The 23,085-nt window shown below is 39.1% G+C and overlaps 1 protein-coding gene across 3 annotated transcripts in view; it reads left to right on the forward strand.

The window, feature by feature from the left end:
- Positions 1-23,085, forward strand: part of LOC124550174 (exocyst complex component 6B) — a 174,152-nt gene that overhangs the window by 141,652 nt on the left and 9,415 nt on the right. For all 3 annotated transcript variants that reach the window (XM_047125294.1, XM_047125292.1, XM_047125293.1), the window contains exons 12-13: positions 2,807-2,998; positions 15,744-15,993. In XM_047125294.1, the coding sequence (XP_046981250.1) occupies positions 2,807-2,998; positions 15,744-15,993 (442 nt within the window). The remainder of the gene's footprint in view (positions 1-2,806; positions 2,999-15,743; positions 15,994-23,085) is intronic.

Genomic DNA, 23,085 nt, shown 5'->3' on the forward strand with positions numbered 1-23,085 from the left:
GAAAAAGCACATCACACTTGTCTGCAAAGAGGGAAACAGAAGTGATCCACAAAACTACTGTCCAGTCTCATTTATGTCTGTCTATTGTAGAATCCAAAAATTGTGAGTTCAAACATAATGAGATGTTTTGAACTGAATGGTCTCCTCCATACTGTCAATGTGGGTTCCAGAATCATAAATCATGTGAAACTCTACTTGCACTTTCCTTGCATGATTTTCTGAATGACATGTATCATTGAAATTATAGAGATGCAGTATTTCTTGAATTCTGAGAGGTGTTCAGTTTGTTATCACACCAACAACTAATAGTGAAATTTGTGACTGAATTTAGGATTTTTTGGTAGGGAGGATGAGGCATGTTATCTTGAACAGAGACTCATTGGCAAGAGTAGAACTATCTCACGGTGAGTTCCAGGTAAGTGTTACAGGACCCATATTGCTCATGTTGAATACCAGAATGAAAATGTTCCTATCATAACACCAAAGACGGCAAATATGTCCTGGGCCGAGTTAGAGATGTGAAAGAGGGGAATTAGCTTTTGGACTTATCTGCCAGCCTCAGAGACATTTAAATCAAAACTCCTTGCATTTTCTCATGTTTTTACTCGTTAGTATTAGTAACATATGCATTTATTGTAGGAAGTGTCCCCTAGTACGAATGCATGCATCCTAAATGTAATGACACGCATTTGCATGACATGACAAATGCCATGTTGGATGATATGATTGCATTTGTCACATTTTATGACATGACATTATCTATCATGTTACTTTAGACAATGCATTATGTTACTTGACATGGGTACTAACTCTAAAACAATTAAAAAAGTGCAAATGTGTCAAGATGTTTTGATTTAAATGCCTTTGAAGCCACTAGATAAGTCAAAAAGCTAGTACCCTTCTTTCTTTCCCTAACTCTATGTAGGACATATTCACCTTTCTTATGCTGTGATAGGAGCATTTCTGATTCTGGCTCCCAACTTTTACTCAGCCATGATTTCGACGTTAGACATGTAAATGCTCAGTCAAATAACGTATCATTCTGTACAGGGCTGGGCATAGTTCTCGCCTGGTAAATGCATTTTAAGCCACTGATGAATAAAATCTTTAACATATAAATAACAAAATGATAATCAACAGTAATAACCAATTTTTTTTAAATACATCCAAATGCAGCATTTAAAATGCAAAGCATTCGTTCAAAACCCAGTTTCATATGCAGGTGCATGATTTTTCACATGTAAAACCTGAAAAATGAAAGATTTTTGCAAACACTTCTTGTGATTACCATAAGAATATATTTTTTATTATCATCTGTATCACTCTAAACCATCTCAGTATGTGTGATTTTATGTCCAATTTATGTGCAAATTTGGACTGCTATATTGTGGCATTGGATAAATTTTTCACAAAACAATGGGATGACCATCAATTTCATATATTCATCTACTTTCTTACAAAATTTGAACACAATTTGTACAGGTTTGAAACATAGAAGTGGCACTTCTCCAAAAGTCCCAGAAAACATGTTTTTGCACTTAAAACCAAAACAAAGCAATATTTTTTCAACTGTTAAAACTTGGTATTGAATAAAAAAAATCATTTTGACTTATTCATTTGTCTACCTTTGTGCAAACAAATTCATACTAGTTTAAAGTATAGAAGGCACGGGCTTCAATAACCTCCCAGAAAACAGTGTTTTTTGCATGTAAAATCCAAATGAAGCGAGATCTTTTCAAACAGTTAAAATTTATGTTAGAGCAAGGACCAGTACACCAGAAGACCAAATCTGAACCATAAATCTTGCTCTGGTCTGGAGTTATTTAAGGATGACTGTTTCTGCATGTAAAATCTGAACAAGGATGGTGGTTTTTGCACATAAATTCCAAACAGTGCACGTACAAATTATGCCATTAGCTGAACATTAATTTCAGCCCAATTAAAATCTTTTGCAAAAGGAATTAATTGATGTGCACAATTTTCCAGGGTGCCAGCTCTGGTTCATCATTCAAATATTGCTTAACGTACTGTGAAATAGCTGCAGTAAGACAAATATTCAAATAGCTGTACAATTGGCCACTGGTCCAGGCTAAACCAAAAACTTTGTACCCCATGTTCGTAGCTTCCACACTGTAATAATTAACGACCTCTCAGCCAATATTCACATCAGATTCAGTATTTTTGGCTGAAATACTGTCGACAGTACTAAATTCTAATGTACACAGTACACAATGTCTGCTTGCATTGCTTCAGACAGATGGTCAGCAGAATGTTTGTGATTCTTGTTGCCATATTTTGCCTCTAAGGTTATATTTGACAACAGAAAATTTATGTTACAATACTGGTCCAACTCAGCAACCTGGTGATGATCTAAAGAATGAAACTGGTTGTGATACAGTAAATGTGTATTAATACAGCAGTGGTGGTTTCCATTAATCAATAATATTAATATTTTCAAACTCTCTTGTCCTTCCACTCACATATAACAGTGCTGTGCTGTATTTAGTTGTTGTGGCATGTCAATATAGTTAGAAACTATCATTTATCCTTAATGTTTATTGTTACTGTACAGGGTGCTTTTATCTCTCTCTTTTGTGTGTGTGTGTGTGTGTGTGTGTGTGTGTGTGTGTGTGTTCCTTGTAAGTAATCTCTCACTGTACCTGTACCAAAATAATATTGATGAATAGATATTAAACAAGTAATATTTATCATATGAGTAGTGTTTATCTGCTTAATGATTAAAGTAGTTTTAACTTACATTTATCTAATTGATCACAAAGTAGTGCTTGGTATAATTTTATTGCAGTCAGGCAGAAGTGAATGATATGATCCGGAAATCAACAAATCTCCTGCTCACACGGTCATTCAGTGGCTGCTTATCTTCACTCTTCCGGAAACCAAGTCTTGCCCTTCTCCAGGTGATTCAGATAATTATTGATACAGGCTATCTTGAAGAGGCAACTGTTTATTTGGAGGAATTTGTTTCTAATATTACAGGGTGAGTAATACTGCAATAACATTTTGTTTGTCTTCCTCCTAGCTGTGGACATGAATAGTACATTCAATGAAATTGTAGATGCTTGCAGTTTTTTTAATCACTGATCTTCTAAACAGTTATCATTAATAAAATATTGATTGTTGTTATCAAATTAAATTGGAGAGTTTGGCTTAACAGTTAATTATTGTGATAAATCACGGAACTACAGAGTACAATTAAAGGGAGCAGGTTGAATTTTGTATGTACTGAAGATTTATTCTGAAACAGTCAGGTCTATCAAGCTCTGCTGTAGGAGAAATGAATAAGTTTGACAAAAAAAATAGCAAACAATGTTTTAGCAAAATTGAAACATTATTTCTTAACACAATCTGTATTAACTATGACTTTTGCACTGTGGATTCAGATTTATTTATTACCTCAAAAGAAGAAAGTTGTTTCCACCCATCATGTTCTGCATGTCTTAAGGGGAACTGTTGGTCATATAGTACATTGTAGATCAACAAAGGGAAGCAGCTGTTAGAATCTGCATTAATGTAGTACTGGAAAGTTCTGGATGGTTTGCGACGAATGAAAGTAACCTCTTGCTGTGGAGACAAGGTGTTGAGTGCTACGAAGCTGTTCGTGTTGTTAAGCTTTTGGACAATGCCCTTTCTATTGCAAAAAAAAAACACACACTTGAAGAAATTATTTCTAGTTTTTGGAACTATTAATTTCTTCTCCAGGGAGAAAAAAATGAATAGATTGGAGAAGACATCTGGATGAGAGGGACTCACCTGTGGTGAGAACGAGGTTAAAACAAGACCTTCAACATAATCTACAAAGAATTTCTAATTGCTATAGATGCTCGATTGACAAGTCATTAGATTTTACAGGAGAGACTGTTTGACATGGAAGGGATGAGGTTTTCCTAGGTAAACACTGTGATTATCACACAGTGATGGAGCCTTTATATGGAGGGATGATAAGTCACAGTCTGTTTTAAGATTTCAGATGGTTGCTTTCCATCTGTTGTGATGTTTGAAAATGATCTAAGAAAGGAAGATAGAGGAAGGTTGGTGATAAGGAATTCTAGGGAGTTTAAGGGAGGAGCAGGGAAGGATAATGGAAGGATGGAGTTATAAACTGGTCGAAGCGAGGCTGAATGTTCACTTTCAGCAATTTTGGTCATAGAGACAAGAAATTTTTTCCACTATCATTAAACTGCTATAAGCTATTTGAGGTTGCTCACACTAAAGTTAACCTAGTAAAAATGACAAGTAAGCCACTTCTGTGGCAAAAGCTGCTGCTAATACTTCCTCAACTATATTTAAAGAAAAATGCTGTTTGTTTCCTATTACTTGCTTAATATTTACATGAGCTCATTTGTTTCTTTGTAACAAGGATAATGGTATGTTTGCGGTGAGCATTGCTACATGTAACACTGCTGATTGAAATCTTCAGTCATTGAATCAGTCAGATAATTCTGTAGAAAGCTTTTCACTCTTTTTAGTGGGACAAACTGATGATACAGTGGTCACCTTTGACATGCCAGTAAAGAAATTGTCAATAAATCAGCAAAGTGCAAAATATGTGCATTTCCTTTTGTATTTAAATGTGTAAGCCGACGTCTTGTTTTTTCTTTGTGCTGGAGTAGGACCCCATATGTCAGATAAATTCACTTGAAGATTGTGTATTCTAATATTTTTGTGTTGTTTTCCAATTATATATTCAGTGAATGTATGAAAATTTGTTTGTGTTTTGATGAATTACTTGCGGTTGAAGGTTTATGAGCGCAATGCAGAAATGAGATTTGTAATAGTATCTTCATTCAGAAAAGTCTGTCCCCTTTAATCTTAGTATATATTTGTGTGCTTAAAGATATATTTTTTCGGATTTTTGGAAGCTTACAGTTTTCGTGCTTATTATATTTTACAGTAAATTGATGACTGTCATAATTGGCAGCAGTATCGATTGAGGAAATCATTTTCCCCTTAATTGCAATGTCGGTAGTTTCATGATTACCGTAATATCCCCACCTCTCTGTGTTCATTAATTGGTTTGTTGTAATAGAAATATAAAAATAATTCACCATCACAACATAGTTACAACCTATACAAAATCAACAACTGTGACAAAATATTAAGTTTGTGCATAGAATAACTATAATTTCATGTTGCAGTTAGTTTTCCCCTTCAACATGAAATTCTACTATTTATGAATTTGTGATGTGAGTCATCTGTGAGCATAACTTCGATAAAGACAAAAATCCCAGGCACAAACTTCTGAATAGCTCAGGGAATTAATTATATCCCAAGTTTTTCTCTCACTATAAAACAAACTGCTTTCTTGGGCATTGCAGCTTCAGTTGTTAATGTAACAGGTCATGAAAACAAAAAGAAATAAGCGAAATTAGTATCAGATTTGACCTCAGTATTAAAATAACTTTGTGATTGATAGATGCCACTAGTGGGGAGCAGAGTTGCTGCCAGCTCGTACACGCCACATGCTCATGTGCCTGGTGGCTGTACACACACAAAATAAACACACTCTCCAATTGTTACACGATTTAGCTCTCCTTCCCGTCCCTTACCCTCTCGCCCAAAACAGTGAGTATGTGAAGCCCAAGAAACAGCTGTGATTGGCTGACACTCAGCCCCTACTACTCACATACCTGATACTTCAGTCACAAAGTTGTTTCAATTGAAATACATTTGTTTACTGTTCAGAAACACATTGCACCAACCATAATGCAGCCTCATTATGAATACTGTTCCCAGGCACAGGATCAGTTTGTTGCTGTTCATAAGCATTTGTAAATTTCCCTGAATATTGTGATGTAATTGGAAGCTGCTGCAAGAAGGTGTGCTGGGTAGACTGCTGGAAGTCACATACCTGAATTATCATCTTCCCGTGTGGCAACATCTCTTCTCTAGGAACATAGGACCTATCAATATCCAACAATTACCCTGTGAGTGGCAAGTCAGTGGCAGGTCTTAAGGGCTTCTGTAAAGAGGGGAAGGGCACAGGGAAAACTCCATGTACTACCGTGTTTACTTAAATCTAAGCTGCACTCGAATCTAAGCCGCACCTGAAAAATGAGACTCGAAATCAAGGGAAAAAAAAAATTCCTGAATCTAAGCCGCACCTGAAGTTTGAGACTTGAAATTCAAGGAGAGAGAAAAGTTTTAGTCCGCACCTACAAATCGAAACAAAGTTGGTCCATTTTAATATGAGACACAATTTAGGTCGAATGAATGACGATACAGCTACAGTAGTTAGAGTTGTAAGCTTAGCAGTAAGCTTTACCAGGTAGCCATTGCTATGCGTCAGGCGCTCCGTCTGTATTTATACGGGTACCCTTCCTTTTTCACGTGCTTCATCTGGTTTGAATTGATTGCTTATTTTTCTTTGATCTCATAAGTGCCGTTCTCTTTGTTATAGTTGTTTACATCACTCTAAAGCTGAAAATGCATTACTGTACTGTGTCACGCATTGTTTGTCGCCTTCTGATAATGAGTGTTTACGGCCTGTCGCCGCTTGCAGCATGGCTTGCTTTTGTGAGCGCTACCGCCGCTTACATTGGGGGGGGGGGGGGGGGGGGAAGAGAGAGAGAGAGAGAGAGGAATTGTCTCATTAGCGAAACAATGGCAAGAGACTGCTATTTGTTGTCACTTACACTGCCGCTTTCTTTGATAATGATCAACAAGAACCAAATAATAGACTGTGTATGATAGAAGATGTTCTGAACGAGAGTTTAGCGAAAATTTTTCTCCGTTTGAAAATCTTTGCAGACGCCTCTTTAGTACATTACATTCTGCACAGAAATTAGAGTCATCTGAGATTTAAAAATCTAGTCAATTGCCGTGCTTCGTTTCTGACTGTATCACTAATAGGCATAAGAATAATACGAATATAAACATGACATGATATGTATATTCTTCCGGGTTTGCTGTTGTCTCACTCTAGTTTCGTAGTTTATTAGCAGACAGGATTTAAATGAGATAGCAGCATACACGAAACAACACATGGCAAAATGTTTATATACGTATTATTCTTATGGTGAAGAGAATACTGCATGTGATTCACAATTCATAAAAGTTCCTATTACCAACCATCTCTTCTCACAGGTAGGAAAAAATTCAAAATGTAGAGTTTTCCATATTGACAAAAACCCCAAACAGTCTTGCCAGTTGGATTTTCGTAGTACATTGAAATGCTGCTACATTCGAAGATGGTCAATACGGAATTTGTATTTACTTCGTTGGATAATGTATATAAATGCAGTGGTCGAAACCCGGGGCAGAGAAAAAAAGCTCGTCTTCCACTTTTTTTTTAAATTTATTTACTGACGCAGAGGTTTTGGCGCCAGTATTTATCTTTGTACCTGCAAAGCAAACCTGTGTAGCGCTACATATATTCGACGGCAGAAGTTAGTTGTGACGACACCTACCAACATTTTTCAGAACTTCCGCGTACTTTGCATTAGATTCTAAGCCGCAGGCGGTTTTTTGGATTACAAAAACCGGAAAAAAAGTGCGGCTTAGATTCGAGTAAATATGGTATACTCATCCTCCTCAACAACAGACTTAAGGTACTGTCTTCTACTGAAACCGAAGCTGTGCAGTTCACTTCACCTGCAGGAAGGACTTCTGTGTTATGGGGAGGCAAACAAGTTGGGTAAGGGTTTGTTAAGGTTGATAATTCCAACATTTGACAGGTAATTGTACACTGCAGGAAAATGGTAGGTAGGGTTAAGCAGGATCACCTTGTGCATGCCTGGAGGCCTCATTCAGTATGTTGGAGAGTCTGTTCCAGCAGTCATTGAGAGAGCAATGTGCAGCAAGCAGCAGATTGTGGCCCATAGTAACAAAGAGTGCTTGTCATCTGGGCTCTGAGGTCATACTTGGGTCATTCCATTGACCAGATGAGAAAGTTGAGACTAGTCTTGTTGAAAAAATTTCAGTGAAACTCAAAATCCGCAGTATTATCCGCAGAACTGAATGTATCTGCGTGGTTGTGAGTCAAGTGGCAGACTTGAAACAGACTTCAACGGTTCGGTGACAATCTAGCCTGTGAGATTCATGACTTTCCCCACAGGTTTGAGAACTTTAGTGTTTCCCTAAATGGATTATGGGCACACTACAAACCAGTAGCTGCTACTCAGGTATATCAGAAAAATCTCCATCCAGTCCAGTCCTGTCTAGTTGCCTCAAAGATGAGACTATCAAGATTGTAGTGATCAACTGCCATACCATTCACAACAATGTGGTGGGCTTACAGTGCTCCTAAGAAACATTGGAGTAATTACAATACTAGGTTCAGAAAGCTGCCTAAAACCCAAAATTGACAGCAGTGAGATTTTTGGAGTAAACGTAAGTGTATACTGAAAAGATAATCTAATGGGAAATGAAGATGTGCATTCATCATAGAATGCAAGACATTCAAATACACTGAGATAGAAAATAAAACTGCATGTATGATTGTGCAGAAATTAATAGCAAATTTCACCCCCAGATATAACAGAAATCTTTAAAAGAAAACTACAGCTCACTAGTATGTATGTTCTCCAATCATATTGTCATCAATGGAGGAGACTTTAATCATTCAAGAATCAGTTTGGATAGTTATATCTTATAAGTGTTGGGTGCGACAAGACATCCTGCAGAAAAATGCTAGTAAATGCTTGCTCAGAAAACTTACAACAGATAGTCCGAAGTCTACTCAGGACAAAAATATGTTAGATTTAATGCTGAGGAGACCAACTATACTTGACTCTGAGGATGTCTGCATTGAAATTCTTATCAGTTACCATGAGGCAGTGGCAGAGCTATGGCTAAAACAAATAGCAGGATTGACCTATTCAGTAAAGCACTAAAGTTGACTATTCATCTCCAGGTGATGCAATAAAAAGGATGCCCTTGTCACCAGGACAGCAAGCATTGTTGATAACCTGTCAGAAAACAAAAAAGCCTATCCACAACTTGCCCAGATGGAAATTCAACACTTCTGAACTTCAACTTAAATCCATTGCTTCGGATTACAGAAACAATATCTCAAATAAACTGTCTGGTCATCACTAATAATGCAAATCAGGAGTGGAACACACTTTAGAAGGTCATGGCTGAATCATCTGAGGAAATAATTGGTTTTATAAAGAAGAAGAAGAAAACAAGAATGTTTTGATGTAAATAATGAAGAAATTATGCATCTGATCAGTGCCAAAAGGGAAGCCCATTTATTAGTTCTTTTCAAGCTCCATCTTCAGAGTGAAGAAATCAACATTTCATGGAACTTCAAGGAAAATGTCAGGCACAAATTATGGAAATCAAGACTAATAGGTGACAACAAAAAGCTAAAGAACTGTAAAGATTATGTGATGCTTGTGTGATGCAGAGATCAAGATGATATACAGCTCAACTCGATTCTCTTTAGGGACACTGAAGACTGCTGACTATTTCGTCACTTTAACTCATAATGGAAAAATCTGAGAGCATTAGAAGGAACTGTCCCTCAGCAACCCCAACAACTGTGGATGGCCCTCCCACCCACATACAGAGACTTTAACAAAGCACACAATCATATAAGATCAAGAAAGGCTCCTGGTGTTGATAACAGCCCTCTGGAGTTGATACAAAATGGAGGTAAACCCTTGAAGACTAGATTTTTTTACACTCATCCTCTTAATTTGAGAAAATCGAGACGTTCTTGATGACTTGAAGAGTGCTACTATTATCGCTATCTTCCAGAAAGGTGATCATAGTGCATGTGGAAACTATGTGGTATATCACTGTTGTTAATTGCAGGTAAATTTCGTATGAATCTCTGTGTGCTTTATGAACCTCCCTAGGTGTGTCAGATATGAGCTGTGCTAGACAACTCCTGGAAAAATAAAGAGAGCAACAAGGTACTCACACAACCTGCCCTAGGAGTAACTCTTAGACACAACACTGGAGCAGGTTAATCACTTTTCATATCTTGGAAGCATCTGTCTAAATGGTGTACCTGCAAACAGGATGTTGGTAAACAAATTGGGGCTGTCCAGGTGCATTTGCATGGTTAATGCACAATGTCTTCACAAATAAAGACCTTAATCTGCATACCAGACTCATGATGCACATCGTTGTTGTTATTTCCATGATCCTGTATGAGCACAAGGTGGAATAACAACAATATGGAAAGGGAAGACAGCTACTCACCACATAGAGGTGGCATTGAGTCACAGACAGGTACAGTGAAAAAGAATGCTAGAAATATTTCATTTTCGAATAAGATCCTTCTTCAGAAGGAGAAAACTCACACACATTCACACAACAACTCACACACACATGGCCACTGTCCCCATTTACTAAGGGCCAAGATAGACTAGTCTGGAGAAGGAATTTGTGTGAAAGCTGAAATATTTCTAGCATTCCTTTTCACGATGCAGCACCTTCTCTGTGTATTGAGTTGCAACATATCCTTTCCATATTTTTTAAAGGACATCATATTTTCTATTGACTGTAGAAATTATTTATTTCACAATTGTAGTTTCAGCCTTAAGGCCATTATCTTGTGATACTGCAAAATATTTTGGTTCAGTATGTCAGATTTTTAAAATCCTTTGACGTGTATACATGCCTTTATCAGAAGCAAGCCTTTTCAAACTGTGAAGTGTGATCATTCACTCTACAGCCTTGCTCCAAGACTGCCAGTGTGTCAGCCATTTGTCCACCCTGCCCACTGGAAATGTTGCCTAACCCATTACTCACATATGGGTAAGCAAGCTGGAACAGCCCTGTCTACAGAAACTGAAGATGACCTCAGAACCAAGGTGGAGAGTATCATTCACACTAAAATGAGCTACAATATGCAGCCAGTTGCATCCACTGTGTTCAGTGGCTTCTGGCAGAGCCTCTTCCATGTCTTGGACAAGAACTCCAGGCAAACATACCGACTGCACACTAGCCTTCTTCCAACATAACTGGTATTTCCTTGAGGAACTTCATTGCTTGCCTGTGTTGAAGCTCCCAGTGACCAATTGTCCACCTTCAGTGCTTACCCAGATCAGGCAGGAAAGTCTACCACAGTCCCAAAAGATGATGAATCCCTTGCTGGCTTAGATGTGTAATCATCATCACAAGCAGCATCTCTTGCACGTTGATAAGGCGTAAGGGAACAGCTGTGTGGCCAGTTACAAATTTGCCTTCTGCCCAGAGATACATCATCCTTCCACCGTCTGCTACTCACCCTTGAGTAGGAGCAGATCAGTTAGATGTTGGCATCTGAAGACACAGTGACTGAGGTAATTCCAGTGACATAGGAGATGTTATAGGTGTAATCGCAGGTGGCTCAACATCTTTGCAGTTTAGGACAGCAGCCTGAAGCCTTCAGCTGTTGCTTCTATTTGTTCCCTATCAGTGGCCAGTTCATCTGGTGTCTGCACACAATAAGCACAGTTCGTATCTATTTCCCACTCTGTAAAACTGTATAAAACACGAAAAATATCTACAGACCAATGCAGACACAGACTAACAAAGAAACTGCAAGCAGATCACAGCAAGAGAACAAACTGTCTGACCATGGCACAGAAGACAGTGTATATCTACTGTTAAAATTATGGGAGAAACAGCATATAAAAAAAAAAAAAATTAAATATATGCTAGAGTCAATGGAACAAGATCCCTGGCACAAAAATGAAATATATGGTAGAGACTATGAAGCAAGATCCCTGGCAGTTGGCAGCACTGTTGCCAACTTTCAGCTGTGAATCACAAATGGCTACAGGTGAAACAATTCTTCTATAGAGCTATGACAGCACAGACACATGTACACATAATCACGTTACCTGATTGGTTTAAGTATGTGCACGACACAGCCAAGCGCACTACTTCTCCTGGTGATCTTCTGCTGACTCTGCTATAGCTATGTAGTCTCTTAGTTGGTGGTGAAGGCAGTGTTACTAAGTATTGTCACACAAATGAAAAGTGCAAGGTACTGTGTTAGCAGTAACTCACTGAACGCAGGCAGATGCACAGCACACAAACAAGTGCACATCTTCTAGCACATTGTCATGAATTTTTCTTCAAGAAGATCTCTACTGGGCTTCTAGGATAATGCACAATATTGCTTGTATTGCTAGTACAACCACATTTAAATTCATTATTCATAATAAATAGTCCTGAATACAGGTGCAGAGGCTCTATGAATGTCCCTTATCTCATTGTGTATCTAGAAGAAATATTTTGTCAGTGCTTGATATTCATCTCTAACCGTATCTGTGAAATGTGACACTGTGAGACACCAAGAATCAACTGTATGTGTTAGACAGTTTGAACAAAATCATTACTATAATCATGCTTACTGACAGTCATGCTGCACAACAAAATTTTTCACTGTTTTGTAGAAACTGGTCTGATTCATCAGTTCACTCTCCCATAAAGTAACACATACAGCCCACGCACATTAATTTCACCACGACTTACGTTTGACTCCAATGTGCAATAACCATTCATAGACAGCAGGTGGCAGCATTAGCAGTGGAGGCTATATAAAACATGTCAGCAAACATGGGAAACAGTCATCGTCGTAATATGGAAATGGAGCAATATATCTGACTTTCTGAAGGCCATTACCATTGGTATTCAGGCCAAGGGCTGGGTTTGTAAACTGCTCACATGCTGTCATGGTTAAAGTACACCATGCAAGGCAAAACGGCACTATCCAAAACCAGCATTAAGGCAACTGTGGTACACCAGGGGCCTTAGATGACAGGGGTGAATGACAGCTTTGGCATAGTGTATGGGCAAATAGACTGTTGAGCAATTGACCACCCAGTTGAACCAAGGGATTGCCAACAGCGTCTCTTCAATGATCCGTCAACGAACATTGCTGCAGGTGGGCCTTAACAGCAGTTGCTTAGTTCATGCACTTATGCTGACAGCTGTACAGCGATGACAAAGGCTAGAATTTGCATGCCAACACCATAACTGGACATACACTGAGTGGCAATGGGTATCCTTTTCAGAAGAATCACATTTTGTGCATCAATAAACAGGTGGCTGTCGTCGTGTACGGAGTGAACCATCTGAAAGCAAACACCTTGTATTAATTGTCGGAAGGCTCCAGGCCGGAGGAGGGAGAATTATGCTCTGGGGAATGTTTTCATGGCATTCCCTAGGTGATTTTGTCATTCTGGAGGGTACAGTGGGTCAACAAAGGTATGCTCTTATCCTTGGGGACCATATCCACCTCAACATGCAGTTTGTTTTTCCTTAATATGATGGCACCTAACAGCAGGACAATGCAAAGTGGCACACAGCTTGCAGTGTATGTGCTTGATTCATAAACCACTGGGATGACACCAAACACCCTGGATTTCAACCCAATTGAGAATATGTGGGGCTACCTCAATCGGGCTGTTCATGACTTGGATCCTCAAGTAAGAAACCCAGCACAGTTGGCCACATCCCTGTTGGTACCTTCCACAATCTCATTCTCTCTCTTCCTGCACCTCTTGCAGCAATCCACTCTGCAAAAGGTGGTTATTCAGGCATTTGACAAGTGGTCAGTTTAATGTGATTGCACAGTGTAACTGGTTTACTGAAAATAAACAAAAATCAAGTGTTGGTAACTTTACAGTGAAATGTGACTCTCTGAACAATTTATATATCAGTAAAGTGCTGTAGATACAAAGAATTACGCAATCACTAGTTAATGGTCTGAGAAGGGTTGAAGCACCGATGGCAACTTTCCTAGGAAAATTGCTGCTTGGATAAAGTGGATAACACAATAAGTGCACTAAGACAAGATAGTAAAAGATTTTGGTTAATCTACAGTTACATTCGTACTCTCCTAATCACTGTGAAGTGCATATCAGAGGGTACTTCCCATTGAGCTAGTTTTTAGGGGTTCTTCCCATTCCATTTATGTATAGAGTGCAGATGGAATGACTTTAAATGCAACAACGCACACTGTAATTAATCTAATCTTGTCTTTTCAATGCCTGCAGGAATATTACATAGTAGGGGGTTGTAGTATATTTCTAGATTCATTATTTAAAGCTGGTTCTTGAAACTTAGGTAGTAGGTGTTCATGGGATAGTTTGCATCTCTCATGAAGTGTCTGCCAGTTTAGTTTTTTCAGCATCTCCACGACCATGAGTCAAACAAACCTTTGACCATTCATGCTGTCATAATCTGTATCTGTTCATCTGCTGTCAGTTCTATCTCACAACGTGATTGAATTGTGATAGGATGGGTTGCACAAGTGGTGTTTTTAGCAATCTCCATTGTACACTGATTGCATTTCTCTAGCAGTCTGCCAATGAATTGAAGCCTGCTGCCTGCTTTACCTGTGACTTATGGATGTATGTGATCATTCTATTTCATATTCCTCCAAATTTCACACTCACACTTAGGTGTTTGTATGAGCTGACTGATTCCTGTTGTGACATCTTGGTATTATAGTCATAGGATACTGTAGGCAAGCTGTATCCTGTACCTTATGATTCTGACACACAAACTAAAAACAGAAACTGCTGTTATTGACATAGGGTACTCTACCACTCACAGATAAAGGTAAGAGTACCAGTGTGTTAGGAATGAGACAAGGATATCGGCACCCGTGGAAGAGTAATAATGGGAAGGAATGGTGCAATGGTTTTATTTAGTACCATAGAGGAACATGTATAATAAGGACTTTATATTATTATTAAAGACTTCATATTATAAAAGGATGGATTGATATCATATAGACGATACCTTGAATGACAGGTAGCCACAACGAAAAGTCTGTTATGCACATATGCTTTCCAAAATAGAAAATACACATACATTCACACAAGCGCAACTCACACGCACTGCCTCTGGCTGCATTTGGCCGAAGGCTTAAATGTATAGCAGTCTTTTCATTGTGCCTTTTTGCGGCTCAATGTTCCCTCTATATTGTGAGTAGCATTCTATCCTATTCATAATATTATTGTTATTCCATCCTGGAAAGACTAATAATTTGTTACTGAATATCAGTGACACTTTAATATAGTATTAAATTATGATTAAAGTTGCAGCAATTGTTTAAAAAGATTGGTTCTGCATGTAAAATAATGATTAAAATGCATTAGGAATAGGATAGATTGCTATTCACTGTAAAGATGACCCATTGAGTTCCAAACAGTCACAGAGTTCCAAACAGGCACAAGGAGAAAACTGTTACACATGTAGCTATCAGCCAAAGCCTTTGTTGTCAAAGAAAACACACACAAATTCACGCAGGCAAGCACACCTCATGCACACTCGGCTGCCACCACCAGCAGCTCCAACCCGATGGAGTAACAGGTGGTACCATGGATAAAGTATGAAAAGAATAGTTTTCTACTCATCATATAGAGGATTCCAGTTAGAATTGTTGGTGGTGGCAGCCGAATGTGCATGAGGTGTACTTACCTATGTGAATGTGTGTATGTTTTCCATGCTGAGGAACGGTTTGGCTGATAGCTACAGGGATAATAGTCTTTTCATTGTGCCTTTTGCATCTCAGTGGTTCATCTTTATGATGAGTGCCAATCTATCCTATTCCTAATATTGTTGTTATTCCAATCTGGAGTTTCCATTGTTTGAGTAAAATGTATAGCAGTCAAAAGTGCTTTTCCTCAACACTGATCAAGGGTATCAGGCATTCTTAAGATAGCTCAAATGATAAAAGTCTAGTACAGTTGAGATTTTGCTCTATTATTTAAAGGTTCTTTTTCTTTACAAAGATTAATAATATTTACAGTCTTTTTATTTTGCAGATGTGGAAAAGAAGCACATCTTAGTACTCGCGCTTCTCAAGGCACACAAGGGCAGGCAACTATGTTCCGTGTTGCACGTGATGATGCCGAACGACAGATATGTGAAAAACTGAAGCAGAAGCTGGATGAATTTCTGGAGCTGGAGAATTATGATTGGATGTTAGTGGAGCCCCGTGGTCATGCTTCTAGTTTCATCACTGATCTAATTGCCTTTCTAAACAGTATTTTCCAATCCTTCACTAATCTGCCTGTAAGTGTACGTTGTAATACCCAGGTGTTTTGACCCATGCTTTGTTTCAAGGCATGCATAGTTTTACTGGTAATAAGGTTTTCAACCAATTAAAGCAATAAACTATTTTATACGGTTAGGTTTTTGAGAGATTTTTTCGGAATGTACATGTCCTAGGAAACATGACAATCCAGTAGCAATTAATGTTAAAGGAACCTGGAGTCTTGTTTACATGTATGCATAAATTAGATCTGAGTGCTCCAGAAGCATTACATCTTCAGTATAAACATCAGGATTGTTTTGGTGCAAAAGTCACATCTGGATACATAAAACCATGGTGAAATTTATGGAAGTAGGCAGCAAAAGGAAAATGGTGCGGCAGCTGGATTTACATTGTTTGTTTTTATGGAGCCATTGTTTTTGGTGTCACTGCTGATGTTGTTGATTCACAATTCATTCAGCTGTGGCAGCTGTTGAATGCAAGCGACTCTAGGTGCAGTCATTAGACTTTTCTAACATTGACCTGCAACCTGTGGAATTGTGCTTGCTGTGGAATCACTGTAGCTTGTCAGTTCAAATCTGATCACCAGCAAACATTTGTTATTTAGTATTTATCATTTCTAGAAAGTGCTTGGGACTTCTTGTATTTATAATGTTTACACATTCCAGGGTATTCGATATTTTTAATAACAACAATCTGTGTTCAGAAGGTACTCTGTTCTGTCTGCATTGGTGTTCATAATAAATGTGCTTTCAATACTAAGTGTTGTGCTTCATGGATGACTGTGCTTTCCGATTTGGATGTGCTTGTGATTAGGGCATGAGATTGTTTGGTGGTGATGCCACGTACTTCCAAACATCTACATCACAGTGGCTCCACTGAGGCAACATAAAATTCATCACCTACACAGACAGGAACCAGGATACATTGTTCCCATGTTTCATATTCGGCAAACCAATAGATTCCTAAACAGCACTAAGTTGGTTGCACATCAGGTGTCTATCAGTGTTTTCTGGAGACACTGGCCTGGACCCGACAAAATAGCCAGAAGTGTTCCACCACATCGCCAAATATAACAGACTGTATGACATGATGATGTGTACTTTTATGTGGATGGCACAATACAATATTGGTCCGAGGACAGCAAAGAGTAGATCGATGTCTAGGACAGATTGCAGGCTGATCTGAAGAAAACATTTGTTGACAATCAGGAGCTTAGTCAACATAGTGGAAGAAAAATTTAAAAACAGGGCCCAGTATCATGGGGAAATGACAGTCTTTTGGTCCTATGCCACATTGTGAATCCGATGACAGGAATTGAAAGAATCTTACACTTGGTAAAATGGAACACAGAAGACATGTGCCAAGCTCTTCTGGTAAAGGATGTCACAACAGAGGAATTCATGAAGTGGTGCTAGCACATTGAGGAAATGCAAAAGAAAAGAGGTGTGACTGTATCTCGAGTATGGTCCCTGTGGCAGTTGTGGGGGACCACTATGGACAACAATTACCAAGATGTAAGGAGATCTTATCGATGTCATCATTAACAGTCAACCTGTCTGGGTGCTAGTACTTGTGGGCTCCAAATAATGTTGACTGCTGATCCATACCAGCTAAAAAAGATTATGTTCCAGTATACAAAAGGGATAATGCTGAAAGTCACAAATGGAAGATATGTGCAGCTGACTAGAACATTTGTTGCGAGATTAGCTGTCAGTGAAAGAACACAGCCCTTTTGAATTTGTTGTTTTAACAGAATGTAGTCATAATGTTATTCTCAGATGGGACTTGTCACAGGCATCAAAAGCAGTCATAGACTGTGGAAGATCAGAGCTACAGATTGAAAAAGCTATTCCAACAAGCGCACAGAACAAATATTACTCTGAACAGTTGTTTGCTGTTGAATTCATTATTATTCCACCATCATTAATTAAACCAATTTCCATCATCAATCTAGATGCTCAATTCAACTGTGAAGCTTTTGTCGACTGCAAAAAGCTGCTCAGGCTCAGAAAATAAATCACCATACCAGCTACAATCACAGCATTGCAGATGGTCAAGGAGACCTTTGGATCATTAATTGTCACAACCAGTTACAACTCATCCCTAAAGGTACATGCAAAAGGACAGCCAAATTGGTCCAGGATGAGCAGTTCAGTTCCATCAACAAAGAATCATGCTCTTCTACCGCTACACACAATCCAGTGGAGGGAGCTACTAGTGAACTGTCAACATGAGCTGACATGATAGAGGAACAATGTTGGTTGGTGTTCTGTGCTTTGAAATCCAGAGTGAAGAAAAGACAGACTGATAATCAATGGTAAAACACCGTGTCAAGACTGGGTATCATCAACCAGTTAGGCAGCACTCTTATAGGACTTCACTAACTTAATGGCAGATAATCCAGCAGGAGTGGTGGAGATGCTGCAGGGTAACATTATTGAACCTTCAAGTGTCCTTGGTCCTGTCCTGTGATCTTTGTGGAGGACAGCACTTGCCATTTCTGCATCGAGTACTGACAACTGAACAAAATCATGAAAAAAGAAGTGCACGCATTGTTGCACATTGATGACACTCTAGACTGCTCAAAGGGAGCCAAGCATTTCTCAGCTATGGACAAGCAGGTAAGCTACTGGCAAATCAAGCTTGATGAGGCTGATGGAGAAGAGACCACTTTCCTAACACTTGATTGCTTCTGTGAGTTCAGAGTTATGCCATTTGGAGTAAGCAATGCTCCAGCCACCTTCTAGTTTATGACGGACAGACAATATGCTTTGACACCTTAAATGGAGGATGCCTTTGTTGTCTTGATGACACTGTCATTTTATTGAAGACTTTCATGACTTACATCATTTGCAATCTATATACCAGATCAAAAAATGGCAAATCCAGGATGCAGTAATGACAGTTTTGTGGAAAGGATAGATTACTGCTCATCATATAGTGGAGATGTTGAGTCGCAGGCAGGTACAACAAATGACTACTAAACACTTAAGCTTTCGGCCAGAAACCTTTCTTCTGAAATAAACAACATACACACACACGCACACACATTCACGCAAATGCAGCTCACAAGCACATGATCACTGTCTCTGGCTGCCGAGTCCAGACTGTAAGCAACTGTGCATGATGGGAGAAGCAGTCTCGGTGGTGGGGGCACGGACGAACATGGGATAGGGATGGGGAGGGAGAGCAAGGTACGGGTGGGAGACGGTAAAGTGCTCCCACAAACCATCCCCCCCCCCCCCATACCCTGCCTCCCCCACCTCTGCACCCCAGCCTCCTCCATACCACCAGATTGCTTCTCCCATCATGTGGCAGTTGCTCACAGTCTGGCCTTGGCAGCCAGAGACAGTGGTCTCGTATGTGTATGTGTGTGTGTGTGTGTGTGTGTGTGTGTGTGTGTGTGTGAGAGAGAGAGAGAGAGAGAGAGAGAGAGAGAGAGAGAGAGAGAAATCGTTTGCATGAATGTGTGTGTGTATGTTGTCTATTTCAGAAGGCCTTCTAGCTAAAAGCTTAAGTCTTTTGTAGTCTTTTTTTTGGTGTGCCTGTCTGTGACTCTATATCTCTGCTATGTGATGAGTAGCAAAATATCCTTTCTTCATAAATAGAAAACCTTCACACATTCACCCAACAACTACAATCCGACAACAATAGCCACTATCTCGGGTGCATAGGTCTGAGCAACAGTGTGGTAGTGACGCTGCTTCTTGGGTTTAGTATCATATTGATGTTCAGAAGTGGATGCAAACACGAGGACATTGACTATCTTTCAAGTAATTCTTTGCCAGAACACAGCCTTGTGGATGAAATCTCCATCAATGCTGCAGTAAATGGCTTTTCAGTTGAACAGATGGAATATCCAGCACTGCTGAAAACCATATAAGTCTTGAAGGATGAGGGATCAACAAAAGGAGAATTCCAATTATTAAATAGAACATCATATAAAAAGAACTATGAACCAGTAGGGTGGAAATTGTTGATTGTAATCCCAGCTCATCTACAGCCAGCTATCCTGGAGTATTTTCACGACGCCACAATATCTGATCACATGGAATTTGTGAAGGCTATAGGTAGCATCAGATGCAGGTATCACTGACCAGATCTCTGCTGATTCATTAAACATATTAAGAGCCACGAAAAGAATGCTAACAACAGAAGCACATGATGCAATTACCTCCAGGGAATCTGACACTGATTCCACTTGCAGCAGTGCCGTTCTGTCAGATTGGAATTGACCTCATGGGAAGATTACTGAAGTCAGCAAACAGGAATTGATGGCTGGTAGTCTTCACGATCTATCTTACCCTCTAAGCCATCACCAAAGGAGTGTTGACTGCTGAAGCTCCAGAAATTGCAAGGTTCCGTATAGAAGACATTGTAAAGCAAATAGTTCCCCATCTGGTGATCTCTGATTGTGGATAAGTTTTCCAGTCAAGACTAGTATCAGAGGTAATTTCACATTGCAACACTGCCCACACGATAAAAACTGCCTACCCCCCACTTATGAATGGCCTCACTGAGTGGGTTAATAAGATGTTTGCAGAAATGCTCTCAATGTAAGTTGATGTTAGGGAGATTGAGATACAATACTGTCCATCATGATGTGGGGCAAAACATTATGGGCTTTTCTTTCTGCTCCACACTCTTGAGACTGAAATAACAATGGATATACTTCCTGTTTCAACTAAGGAATAATCAGAATGACTATTTGAAATGCTTCATTACCAGGACCAAAAAAGCAAGATAGCAGGCTCGCATATGGTCACTGGATGCCCAAGAGAATGATCAAGAGCACTATAACACCAAGCACCGGACAATCAGATACAGACCAAGAAACTTGATATGATTTTTAAACTCGTGCAGAAAATTGGACTATTGGAAAAGTTAGTAAAATCCTATTTTGGGCAGTATCATGTACTTCGTCACTTGTCAGATGTCACATATGGAGTCAAGGATTGTGACCCTCCTTGTCCTTTGTATGAAGCCTTACTACAATACTGAGATGTTGATCAGTGATAGGGGCTTCTCATTTAAGGAAACTGAGGGCCCACTCAATGATCTTCAAGCTCGAACAGTAGAGGAATACCTTCGGCGCTCATCATAATGAAGAGGATGAGAAAAGGCAACCCAAACACGAGGATCCTCCAGTGCTACCATATGGAGGGCCACTGAGAAGATCTAAATCTACTGCACTCTAGTTGGCTCCAGTGACAATTTTGAAACAACAAGTTGTTGTTTCTCCAGGAGAGGGAGAAATGCCATGAGCTGTGGCATAGCAGTTAGTATAACTGGTCAGCATTCTGCAGGTCACCAGTTCATACTGGACCACTAGCAGTTATTTGTTATGTAGTATTCATCATTTCTGGAAAGTCCTCAAAATTTTCTGTGTTTGTATATTGTGTAATATTCAGCGTCTGTATAAATAGGAGCACACTCTGTCCAGGAATTCTACCTGCATGTTGGCGTGCAAAAAAAAACGTACTTTCAGTGCTAAGTGTTGTACTTCATTGAGAATCATGCTTTTGGTTTTGGACCCGATTGTCATTCCAGTGTGACAATATTTTACATAACTGATTCAAATGGCTTTGAGAAGTGCAAGACTGTATGTTCATAAGCCTGCTTTTTGTTTTTTCTTGATGCTTAAGTCACATCTGTGACTGTAGCTTTGTCACAGTTGCTACCAGATTCTGCTTTCTTTGTTATGTACTTCATTGCTAACATTAAGGACACGACAGAATTAAATCGTGTTTCTGTATTATCGATTATTGTGATTATTACACAGGAAGTTGAAGTTATTCAAAATTCCTGTGTATTGAACACAGTCATGTTCACACCTACAAAATATGGATAAAATTACCAGGATTATTGATTGATTGTAATGTAATGTGAAAAATACATGTATAAGTAAATTCAAAGCTGCTTATATATGACAAACTAAACTGTGTGCTGGACAGGATATAAACCCAAATCAGTGCATTTTGTGGACAGCGGGCCTGTAATTGCAGTATCCGAGCCAAACTCGCAGACTAATTCAAAGCTCTAATGCTTCACAGATTCCTCCCCTCCTTCCAAGTTCTGCTGAGGATCTTCTGCAGTAAAGTGGGCCTTACGTGTAGAGGGGTATAGGTGGGCTTTGGCTTGTCCATATAATCAAGGTTATTACTTTATTCTCTGCAGAGTATGTATTAATGATATGTAATAGTTTAAAACTGAGGGCCAGGCTTTTACAGAGAGCAAGAGAATTCATTATCAGTAATTTCAGTTTCCTTCTTATACCCCCTTGGTGGGGAAGATGGAAACAGTTATGCTGTTGTGATACATTGTAAATTATTTCCGTTGTTGAGACAGCATTTTTTAGTTTATTGTCCTCTTCTTATCATAAATTTAAAACAGAAATATTGCCTTTATCTTAAACAAGAATAGAAGTAGGACAGCTGAGTATCAGGCAAGCAGGTATGGGAACATGTTTTCTTCAACAACCCAGCCCACTGTCGGTCTGGAGTGCAGTGAGCTGGAAATAAACATCTGACTGACTTCAGAGCATTCTTTCTATTAATTCTGTTATTCTCTCAGACTGTTTCGTATGAACTGAGTCCCTTTTATTTGTAGCTACTCTGAAACAGTTAGTTGACACTTTTAGATTAATTCCTTGCATCTGAATGCTGTATACAGGTAAATTAAATGATGAAATTTCACTAGGTGTGCTGTGCTTTGTTCAATATCTGTGAAATGCCTAATGAAAAATCAACCTAATAACGTTATAATTAATTTGATTTTGCCTTTTTAAGTTCCTTAAGGTGGCATTCTGTCAGCCCAATACGTTTAGAGACCGGATTAAGAAAAATAGAGAAACATTAAGATAGTGGCATAGTCTCCCCCATGTGAATACAGCATACATCACATTCATACAACCACATGAGACTGTCAGAAAAGTTCTCCTTCAGGATGTTGCTCAGCTCCCATGCCACATTGGTTTGAATGTCAATTATCTTGTCAAACTCACGACCCTTCATATGAATTTCTGCTCTTAGTCATTTTGTGGTATGCTCATATTGACAACACAAAGTCTTGTCACCTGTGAATATTGCTCCATATACTTTCCCGGCGTA

This window comes from Schistocerca americana, chromosome 1, assembly GCF_021461395.2.
Source record: "Schistocerca americana isolate TAMUIC-IGC-003095 chromosome 1, iqSchAmer2.1, whole genome shotgun sequence".
Taxonomy (NCBI): domain Eukaryota; kingdom Metazoa; phylum Arthropoda; class Insecta; order Orthoptera; family Acrididae; genus Schistocerca; species Schistocerca americana.